We start from the raw sequence: 12,166 nt of genomic DNA, 5'->3' as shown, positions 1-12,166 counted from the left end.
AAAAAAAAAATAATGTCCATATGATCCAGCAAATCTATTTCAGGGTATATATCCAAAAAACTGAAAGGGCAGACTACAAAATATATTTATATACCCATTAATAGTAGTATTCACAACAGCCAAAAAGAAAAAGCAACTCAAGTGTACATTCACATGATGGATAAACATACATATGAATATACATACATACATATGAAATATATATATGAAGGAACACTACAAAGAATAAAATACGATATATAACACAACATGGATGAACCCTTAAGATCATGTTAAGTGAGACAGGCTGGTAGCAAAAAAACAAGTACTGTGTGATCCCACTTATATGAAGCACGTAGGGTAGTCAAATTCATAGAAACTGGAAGCAGAATATGGTTGGTGAGGACTGGAGAGGAGCGGGGCAGTTGTTCAGTAGGTATGGCTTTCAGTTGCAGTTTTTTCAAGATGAAAAATTTCTAGGGATTGGATGCATAATAATGTGAACATAGTTAACTATATGCTTAATAGTTAAGATGATACATTTAATGTTTTTTTTTAAACCACAGCTACAAAGAAAAAAGCAGGAGGAGATATATTATTTCCATCATAAATATAACCATACTAAGAACTGAACACAAGATAGAAGGTAATGTAAAATGTGAAATTCCTCATCTTTCATACTGATTAAGATATGCTAAAACAAAAGTTTAAAAGTGCCTTTCCACATGGGTGATTCGGTGATGGGAAACCCAAGGGGATTGCAACTGAGAAGGAAAAATGCACAAAAATTATGTAAAAATAAACTATTATAAAATTTTTTAAAAAGTGCCTTACCAAGTTCAGGAAAGGGTACTAGAGACAGGTTAGAGATGTCTTAAGCCATTCTGAATGGCATAATTATTAATTTTTCTACCATATCAAGGCATAATTTTACTAAAAAATATATCAGAAAATCTTCTCTACAGAGGATACATAAATTTGTTTTTCTAATAAAATTAACATAAGTAATATATAAGATACATTCAAAATAATTTACACATTGCACTTTAAATATTTTTTTAACATTAAATTTTTTTAAAAAGTTTATTTATGCATACAGAATTGAGGTACAGGCCAGAGGTGCAGAGCTGCTGATAGGTTTCACCAGAGGCAGAGTGAAGAGCAGAACAGGCAGACTGATGAGGTACACTGCTGTGAGGAGCAGCGGGTGGGCTGGAGAAGTCTGCGGTGCCATTGCGTCTTGGGTCACCTCCGGGGCAGGATAGAGCTCATGCTTAAGCGACTGTAGCTTCTTAATGCTGTGCTTTAACCCACTGTGCCACCAGAGAGGCCCAAACTATTTTTTTTTTTTTTCAAGGAAAACAGTTCATTCTCTTAATGACATTTAAAGAGAATGTGCTGGGGCCTCCCTGGTGGGGCAAGGGATTAAGTCTCAGGACTATGAAGCTATCAGCAGCTATAGCAAGACAAGCTTGAACCCCAGCCAGGGAGCTGACCTCTCCTGCTTTGTTTCCTGCCTTGTTGTTCTCTGCCCCGCATTCAGCAGTGTATTTTGGTCAATCTGCCTGTTCTGTTTCTCGCTGTCTCTGGTGAAGGCTCTCACCCTGTGCCTGTGTAACAGATACAGGTTTCATGGACTCCGCCCTCACGTCCCGGCGTGCTACTTCTTGGTACTGATGGGATTTGGAGTTCCAGCATCTGGAGTAGGGGCGGAGTCCATGAAACCTGTACCTGTTAAAATTCAGACTCCGCCCCCACTCCAGATGCTGGAACTCCAAATCCCATCAGTACCAAGAAGAAGCACGCGGGGACGTGAGGATGGAGCTGAGCAGCCAGGTTGGGATAAAACCGGACATGTGGGCTCTGGGTTGGGACCTGGTGGTTCGCCGCTGAGAGTTTTGGCACTCAATCGGTTTTTAGCATGCAGGTGGAGTCCAAGTCAGCAGAACTGGTAGGACATCCTAGTTAACCTGTGTTTCTCTCCCTCTTTCCCTGGGTTATTCCTTTACCTTTCTCCTTATAAATAAATCCATTATTTAACCTTTTGAGTGTGTCCATAATACGACTGAATTGTAAGTGCACGGGTGAAGACCTACAGACAGGCAACCCAGTTCACATTGGGGTACCCTGTAACACCTGTACTCTATAGTTTTGGTATGAATAAATAAATCTTTTTAAAAATAAAATAATAAAGAGAATCTGTTTACCTTACAGCACTTTTTCTTTCAATATTCCAAAGGCACAAGTACAAAGGACTAAGGATTGAGAAAACTTATCTCAGAATTAAAGGAAAGGCTCCTACAGAATTTCTCTGTTAAAGAACAAGTTTGACACGATCTTTTCTGAATGCAAGGAAAAAACAACTGTAAGAACAAACATCAAAATATGACTTCCTAATAATCATTAAGGTCCACATGGAGTTAAAATTAGCATATGTAAGCATAGGAACAACAATAGGAACGTTTTAAAATTGTATTTTTAAAAGCTAAAAAAAATTAGAACATGTAAATATTTGTAAAACATCTATGTAATCTTTAAAAAACATTAAGTACAGACACCCCGAAGTGACTAAATGAAAGAGTTATGCTTTATCAGCTGCCACTCCTTTCAGGAACTAAAATATTTAAGGGAGTTTTATGTAAACACTTCTCTAAGGAAAAGCACCATGTTCATGCATTCCACAATCATCAGATCCTTATACAGCACTAAAGATAAAAATGAGCTGCAAGATAAAGACATTACATTCTAAAGGTACAAAAGGAATTATGCATGAAAATTTTTTTTCTGGTTTTCACTTCAATGTTACCATAAATTATGTTACTACTGGTATTCAACAGAATATAATCTCTTCACCACAGATTCCCCAAATGGCAAGTTTAAATAAAGTTTTCACTGAATTTTTAAAAAGAGGAAAGAAAGCATTTTAAATTTTGCTATTTGGCTCCAGAAGACAAACTGCTTTAAGCATTCATTATACTCCTATGTTCTAAAATGTAGAATCTACACAAGTTTTTCTTTAGGACAAATTGCTTTTTAAAATAAACCTGAAAAATAACCATATTCAGCCCTTCTGCTATCACAACATAAGCTTTTCTTCTTAATTAAATATAGTATAATCAGGGGGGAAAGTTTATTTGCAATCACCAATATATAACAGATTTAGACAGAACTGGATGAAAGTTTTGGGGCTAACAATATTCATACAATTTCAACATGTCAATTATCTCACTGTCAATTATCAAAAAGAAGTCATAAAGCAACTTCCATTTTTAAATAACCAAGAGAAAACAAAATGAACTCAAAAAGTAACTGCAAAATAAGAATTTTGCATAGTTGCAAAATAAAAAAGTAATCTTAAAAAGCTCTACCAATACACTAAAAGGGAAAAAAGACATCTCCGTAAAGAGTAAAACTCAACTTTAGATTTTGGCTTACTAAGTCTCAATGTTATCAACCATAAAATGGAGATAATGATATCTACCTCTGAATACTGCTGTGAAGATTAAATAAAAAATATGAAACACTTATAGTTTTTACAAGATATTATATTACATGTATAATATTATAAAAAGTTAGTTTCTATGTATAGTAAATCTTTAACATACTTCAAAGGAAGACTGATCATCTTTGAAAACAATTTATGAAAATTTCTCTTAATCAAATTTCATTACAATAAAAGATTACTACTAAAATTCAACACTACCTGAAAAACTTAGATGAATGGTCAAGGTAAAGAAATATGAATATAGAAAAATGGTAAAATTGTTATTATAGTAGATACTTGTCCACCTATAAATTCTAACATAGTTAACTTGAAGTTATTAGAACTAATAAAGTGGCCAATTCACCTTAAACATACAAAACTAGATGGTATAAAATAAGACTGAGAACATAAGATCTATTAATAAATGTAACAATTTTGTAATTAAAAAATAAATAAAATAAAAATAAATGTAACAAATTATAAAAAATACCTAAGAAATAACTTCAGAGGAAATATACAAGGCATATAGGATAGGACTTTTCCAGAAAACATGAATAAATTTAATAGTATTATACTACATACATGTAAGGCAAGTCTCAGTATTAATTAATTAATTAATTAATTAATTAATTAATCTCAAATTAATCTATCAAGTAAATGCAATTCTATATAAAATGTAGACACAATTATTTTTTGGACACTATGAAATCTTCAAAAATAGACCAGGAATGGAAAACGTACAATATCTATGAGACAGAAAATTACTGAAATGAAATGGGACTTTCCGCATAAAATAGATTTCTCCCCTCAAACCACTGAAGCGGTATAGAAAGCACTGACACACATCTGAGGAATTCAGTATATAACAAAGTTATCATTTCAAATCAGCAGTAAAAGAATAACTTATTCAATAATGGTATCAAAATACACACACACACACACAAAACCTACGTTATATCAGCACACTACAAATAACTTAAGTCCTAAATCCAGAGTTACTGAAAAGAAAATACTTTTTTTTTTAAAGACTTATTTTTGCATAGAAAACCTGAGTGTAGGACAGAGGTGCTGGGGATAAGAGGATTTACCAGAGAGAGAGTAGGGAGCAGAGCAGGAGGGCTGACTGAAATACACTGCAGAGGGGAGCAGTGATCAAGAAAGGAGAGAGGTTTGCTGTGCCATGTGGGTTAGCTCCTTGCACAGGGATCACATTCATGCTGCTGTGGCTGACAATAACTTGACAGCACTGTAATCAGGGACGCCCAAAAAGATAATACCTTTAAAAATTGCAAAACCGAAGAAAATTAGAATATTTTTGATGAGAAACACTTATAACCCAGAAGCCATAAACTCAAAATGAGGACTTATACGATTACATTAAAAATTAAAAATGCCAGACAAGCAACAGGTTAGAGAAATGCCTGCAACTTCAAGACAAAATGTCAATGTTCCTTCAAATAAATTAATAAAAAGGTAAAAAGTTGAAAAAATTGCATTCATATACTGTGGCTGGGAATGTAAACTAATACACAAATTCTGAAGAACACTATCAAGTTTCAAAACAGGCACATTTTCAACAGTGTTTATAAGACTATACATTAAATGAGGACATTCCTTCAGTATGATTTGAAATAGTAAGTTACCTACGGAAAGGGACTTTATATGTTCATTAATCCAGAAAAAGAGAAATTAAATAAATTATATAACAATACTGTGGAACAAAAGAAGTTCTTGATTCTACCTGTTTATATTTATACGTTCTACCTATCCATCTATCCATCCTGACATGACAGATGACCACTAATGAAAACAAAAAAAAAAACTTTAGAAACATGTAACCCATTTATTGGAAAAATAAAAGGGAGGGGGGGAGGAAACTGTGTGGACCATATTTACAGATTTACTGTTACGCTGCAGCATATCCTAAAACTGGATGCCCTTATAAAATGGGAATGAGAGGCTACAGGGAGAATTTTCTACTTTATGCATTTCCATTTTTTTTTTTAAAGATTTATTTATTTGTGCATACAGAACTGGGGTACAGGCCAGAGGCGGTGAGAGGCTTCACCAGAAACAGTGGGGAACAGAACAGGCAGATCAACGAAGTACACTGCTGAGGGGAGCAGCAGGCGGGTCAAGAGAGGTCTGCCAGGCCACGTGGTCACCTCTGGGGCAGGCGGGAATCGAACTCATGCAGAAGCGGCTTTAGATTCTCAGTGCTGTTCTTTAACCCGCTGCGCCACCAGGGAGGGCCTGAATTTCCATATTTTTTAAGCTCAGCTTTAGTCCCTTGCCTTTGTGACCTGTGTTTGGCAACTGAGGCAGCATTTTTGTTTCTATTATTACTCTTGGCCGGTATTCCTACACAGGCAGGGTACTATGCGTGGTGCTCAGGCCAAGAGTACGCACACAATAATGACTGTGCAGTTCTCTATTTCCACCTAGATGCTTCCAAAGTATCTTGACCTCAAATTTCAATTATTTGTTCCAGGTAATGAATTGCCTTTTCTCACAAATCTCTTCCATCTTTATTTCCCAGTCTTTCCTCCACAGGCAATACATCTCTAATACACACAGGCTGCCCCTAAAATTGTCATGGAACCCATATCCTCTTTTCCATCTCTTCAGAATTTCTCATCAGACTACTTCCCAAAGCCTCCAAATTAGTCTCATCCACTGTCAGTTCATCTCCCATGCTGGTTCCAAGAATGCTCCTTCTAAACTGAAAACAGAATAACACAGTTCTCTTAAAACCTTCATCAATGAAAAGGGACTACTTTAGTGGTGGGCATGGTATGGTAACATTTTTGTAGAGATATATACTTATACTTCCAAATCATATACAATATTATAAGCCAATGTTACCGTAATAAAAGAAAAAAAATTAGAAAACAAAACCTTCACCAATGAGAAAGTCTGAGACCTGCAGTATATGAATTGTTAAGTTTTCACAGTCCTGTGACCAATTCTTACAATGGGGCTTCATTCCCCTGGTCAACATCCTCATGCACCAGGCAAATCCATTTATAAAAGCATTTCCCTCTCCAGACAGGCTGCCCTCACCCTAAAGTCCTCCCCAATATTCATCCCTTTTCTCTCTCTCCCTTCACTTTCTCCCTCTCTCCTTCCCTCTTTCTCAGGGGTAAGGGGCATTCTTTCTTTCCAAAATTGCCTTAGATGCTCAAAGGCAGAGCCTTACATCATTTTAGCTCTACATCCACAATGCCCAACCTAGTACCATGTGCTTGGTTTACAGAAGGTGTTTCACAACATTTATTAAACTGACTTTAAATACTTTTTGGTAATATGTAAAACCCTAAGTAAGAGTGAAATTTTAGTAATTCATGTTTTAAAAGACTCATTTCAATATTTAAAAAAACACTCAACTTACCTTAAAAAGAGGTTGGCAGTTGATTATAAATCTATAATTTCTAGGGAGAACTTTTCTGTTTGCTTCTTTCACCTCTGCTTCCTCACAGATTCGTTTGCACACAGCTGGTCCTAGCCTCACAGCCTCGCTCAGGGCTTCAGCTTCAGTTTTCACTGCTAACAAGCAATGTACCTCCATATGCTCTAATTTCGAATTTCTGAGAGGGTAGTTTAGATTTTGATTTTTGGCCCCAGGCCAAAAATCTCTCTCAAGTAAAACCAGATCAGTTGGCTTATGATTTGGTGCCAAGTGAGAACCTCTAGGACCCACCAATCACTAACATTCCCCCAACTCTCAACGCAATATACTATTTTCACTTCCTTAGAAGCACTACTGAAACATATCACTAAAATTATTTGGTAATACTTTTAAAAAACAAGTCTTGCCAAGACTTGTTCACCTGAGAAAAACCCTGCATACTTCCGTTAATGAATGTTCCAAATGTGAGAGGAGTTAACTATCTTTTTACTCCTAAATGTGCACGGAAAGAATCCCTGAACTGCTGTAACTACTCAAAAGTAGTAGTTCAAAAAGCATTTTTACAAGTTTTTTGCAAAATATCCCATATATTTATAGTGTAAAGAAATGAGCAGTTTCACATATTTCCTTGTTAAGATCAAGTAACTTTATATACGGGTAAGGGCATACAATGACAATCTATCACTAACCAACAAAACCTGTTTCTCTTCCTCCAAACTAACACCCCTAGGTAATGATTGATGAGGGAAGGCCATTCACTGACAAGTGCTCATGGAGAGGAAAAAGGGGTACAGGCAGTGACTCTTTAGTGGTTTCTAATAAAATCTTATTCTCAGTGCTATCAATGCCCTGCTTTAAAACTTTAAAAATCTAATTAAATATCTAGGAAAATAGCATATTTTCACTAAGAACAAATTTACAGAATGAGAACACTGCATACATTTTTTTTTAAAGAGTAATTTATTCACTAAAAGTTCTGAGATTGGCTGTTCTGAGATTTAGCGCTTATGGAAAGAAATATTGTTAGGAATATTTTTTCTTGTTGTAAAGGAAGGATTTTCTATTTTAAAATCAGGTAGGTGTTCCAGTTAGCCAACCTGTTTATTAACTATGCTTGTTGGTGACTCACTTCAGTTTCATCTGTAGTAATGAGCAGCTGACAATATATCATAACCATCAGTTTAGACTATTGTTAATAAACATATAATCTCAACATATCTCATTTCAGAGGATAAAAATGGGTACAATTTAGAGTGTTGCTGTTGTCTTTAAATAAAGTTGGAAATGAAGGCAGTATGAGAAAATTTTCATTGAATAAAAAGCTCTAAAGGACAAGAGGTTAATTCTTTCCTTAGCAAAAATCATAGGTTTTAATAAACCAAAGAAAATGTTTACTTGAATGTCTTGGAGATATCTTAATAAAGCACTAAAAAGGTTGATGTCCTTTACTTTGTTTTTTTAAAGACAATTGGAACAATAAGACAAAAAATATGACACCCACGTTCCTAAAGGATAGGTAACTATGATTTCTTTCCAAAAGTGAAGCTTGCGACAATTTCAATTTATTAACTAAGCCTATTTTTAAACTAATACAAAAAGGAAAATAGTGAGAAGTCCTAATTTATTCATCTTTCATAACTGGAGTTGTTAGAAAAAAGCCAAGTTGTTTGATAAGCCAAGAAGGTGTATTATTTAAAACATCATAAGGGTGTGGAAAAAGTAATAGTTTAACAATTACAAATGAGGAAAAGGAGAGGGAGCAAAAAGTGGTGTGCACCCAATTTCTCATCTTTCAATAGAAAGAATATACTTTCTAACTTGAAAACCATGAAATAGGAGTGTAACTTTTAAAGCTATAAAGACAACTTCAGGAGAACCAAAAATAAACTAACAGTAATTATCTCTAGAAATTGGGAAGGTGGGGAACAAGTTTTACTTTCTACCTCTGTACAATTTGCACTTTCTTATTTCATGTGTGTATTCATTAATCTGTTTTTTTTAAACCAGCAATAATCAGACACCTTTTAAAAAAAGGAACACATACTATATTTCACTTTCTATACCTAGTAATTTGTGAACTGTCAATTTCATAAAATGGAATACACTCTAAAATGAAGCATCTCAACCACTGTATTAAAGGTAAGGAAGCAAAGCTTTCCCCCCACAGTGCAAAGTTCATAGCTGATCATTCTCAAGTAAAAACATCTGTGACAGCTACAAACTTTTCACATAGGCTTCTAGGCACTGTTTTAAAACCAAGGCCTCCTTGATCAATTTAAGCAAAAAACACTGATAGGATACTATCCAAAACAAATCTTTGAACTAATTCTGAATACAGCAAACTAATAAACAGAGGTCAGGGGTTTCATGATAGCAAACAAGCTAATGTGGCTTTACATCAAATAAGACAGACATTTAGAGGATTTCATTTTCTTTGAAATCAAAACAAGAGAGGCATTTTGAAACTTTGCTATCTTCACTGATCCTCTCAGGAATGTAGAAGTATGCATTGCAATTTCAACCTCCTAAGCGCTTAAGTTTTTGTTTTAAGTAATTTATTTCTGCTTGGACAAGCAGTAAGACAAGCCAAAGTAGTTGGATTTTCTGCTAACTCCTAGTTTCAAAGCTTTATTTTCATATGAACATTTCACCTTTCTATATGCTCCAAATTGTAATTATCTCCAAGAAAATTCAAATCACAACTAATTCAAAGGAAGGGGGGCACTTCATGTCACTGATAAGATGTGATTTAATACAACACTCTTAGGGCTGGATTATTTCTCATAATCACAGGAGTTATAATTTAGGTAATAATGAGTAAAGATCACAGATTTAAAAATTGTGCCTTAGCTGCTCTTCTGACCTTGCAATTCTTCCTCACCATATCTGATGGTCCTTGAAGAAACTGACAAAGAGGCATTTGCAAAATTTTCATTTACACAAATGCGATCTAATTTTGGTGAGACTTAAATACCTAATGCACGTCCCTGAAAAAATCACGAACCTTCCTCAAATCATAACTCCTGTGTCTAAAACACTGGCAACACGACCGTAACCCAGGCACATTTCGTGAACTCTTCTAGGCAATGAAAACAAACCTCAGACAACCAGAGGCTTCAGGCCTGCTGGTGGTCAAAAGGGCCAGCAAAAACTGAAGCAGGTCTGCAGTCAGCAAACTGACTTAACTGAGGCATCGCTCGGAATCAATCCAGACTTAACGACCGAAAGCCCTTGCAAATCTCTTAGAAAGCGAGTCTCTCCAACACATCAAATTGAAGATCCTACTCTTCTCCAAGACTCCTGCCCCAGACTATTCAGGCCGCTCGGCTGAGAGACCCCTGGCGCCCGGCACCACACCTGGGGGTGCCCCCATACTCTTGCCCCAAGCGCCACTACCGACCTCTCGGACATCCATCCCAGACGCCAGAGTCGCCCGCCAGCCTTACCCGCCCACAACGCCTCCGGGCCCTCACCCTCCCCTCCTCCAGGCCAAGAGCAGCCGGCCTTTCCCTTCGCTCCCAACTCCACCCCGGCTCCGGGACACTCACCCGCGGTAGTAGGCTTTCACCCGGACCTGATGAGAATGGTCCCCGCTGCCGCCGCCTGCGATCGGGTGAGACATGGTACTGCTGTCCCTCTGGGTCGGCATCTCCTTACTCCCCCGCCTCAACGCCCGAGGCCGAGGGTGCGGGGGGCGCGCCGGGCGCCGCGGGGGGACTCCGCTACCCAAGCCTCTCTCAGCGGCTCGGCCGCCCGCTCGCCTACCTGTCCACCCGCCCGCGGCGCGGACCTAAGGGTCGCTCGTCCGGACAGCCGGAACCGCGCGGCTCCTCCCACCGCCCGCTGCAGCCACAGCCACTACGGCCGCCCGGGCCCTGCACGCCTCCCCGCCCCCGCCCCTCCCACCGCTCCCGCGGCCGAGGCCCACATTCCCAGGTTGGGCGGGCGCAAGCCGGGACCCAGCTCCGGCGCCTCGAGGCCTGGCTCAACCATTCTGACAGGGGGGCGGAGCAGAGGGCGAGCAAAGGGGAGGCTGTGCCCGCCCCATCCTATACGCCAGAAGACGGCCGTTTGTCGAAGTTGTCGTTGAGAAAATGCGAAGGTCTGGGGACCGTAATTCAGTAAAAAGCCCCTTCTCCACAGGAAAAAATGTTCAGGGACAAATGCTGTGACGTCCCACCCCCGCGTCCTAACTTGGTCGCGTCCTCAGCGAACTTGGGGCTCCGGGTACGTCTGCCGTGCGGGTTTCTGGGATTTGGAGTCCCGGTGGGATTCTGGGTCTCGAGTTTTCCGTGCGTGCAGAACGCTCCGCCTTATTGCTGACAGTCTGTCTCCAGCTCGCGCCACCGCGGCGGTGGACTTGGAAATCCTGAGTCTAGTTTAGGCATGTGAGGACACTGGAAATCATTGGATCTCGTTAAGCTGTAGACGTTGTTGCATAAACATCTCAATGGTACAGTGCTCTTTTTTGAGATCCAGAATTTGGTTACCTGCTCAGTGTAGCTACATTGATGAAAGTAGCAGATGAAATAATAAACAGAAATGGAAGAGACAGATGAGATAATGAGTATAGTACAGGAGGAAACACAACTAGAAGATATGAGGAAAGACTGACTTTTCGTCCTTTGTTGGCCCATGTTGACCTTGCATATTGTCATTGCATTGAACAGGTGCACAATGAAGGGCCCATCCATCCATCCACCCACCCCACCCACCCATCTAGCCACCCCGCCGCATTTTTTCTGTTTACATTGACTTTATAATTGCCAAGAATTATAAAGAACCTGCCCTTGTAGTCTAATTGAACTTTCAATTGGTCTTGGCTCTATCACATTTCGCGGAGATGTGGCTCCAGCCCGCTATCAGTACTGGTACTGACAGCAAAAAGGGTTGGAGTAGTTTAAGAAATTACTTTCTTATTTTATCTCTTTTTTATTATTATTTTTTAAAGATTTATTTATTTATGCACCCAAAACTCGGGTACAGGCCAGAGGTGCAGGGGTGGTGAGAGAATTCACCAGAGACAGAGTAGGGAGCAGAATAGGTGGATTGACAAAGTACACTATTGAGGGGAGCAGTAGGTGAGACAGGAGAGTCTGTTGCGCTATGTGGATCACCTCCTGTGCTGGGGATCGAGCTCCCACTGAGGTGGCTGTGGCCAGCTTTACAGTGCTGCACTCCAACCTGCTGTGTGAGGGGAACAGCAAGCTGGGGAGGAGAGCAGCAGGCTGGGCAGAAGAGGTTGGTCAGCTCCCTGGCCAGGGATTGAACTTGTGCTGCAGTGGCTGGGGGGG

General features: G+C 38.9%; 1 protein-coding gene across 1 annotated transcript in view; it reads right to left on the bottom strand.

Moving 5' to 3' along the window:
- Positions 1-10,708, bottom strand: part of PRKCI (protein kinase C, iota) — a 76,213-nt gene extending 65,505 nt beyond the window's left edge. The window contains exon 1 of the mRNA XM_004674954.2: positions 10,421-10,708. Coding sequence (XP_004675011.1) covers positions 10,421-10,521 — 101 coding nt within the window. The 5' untranslated portion in view covers positions 10,522-10,708. The remainder of the gene's footprint in view (positions 1-10,420) is intronic.
- Between the last annotated feature and the right edge of the window lie 1,458 nt (positions 10,709-12,166).

The sequence above is a fragment of the Condylura cristata genome, unplaced genomic scaffold (genome assembly GCF_000260355.1).
Source record: "Condylura cristata isolate star-nosed mole 26May11 unplaced genomic scaffold, ConCri1.0 scaffold00003, whole genome shotgun sequence".
In the NCBI taxonomy this organism is placed as follows: domain Eukaryota; kingdom Metazoa; phylum Chordata; class Mammalia; order Eulipotyphla; family Talpidae; genus Condylura; species Condylura cristata.
This window is presented reverse-complemented; position numbering and strand designations above follow the sequence as displayed.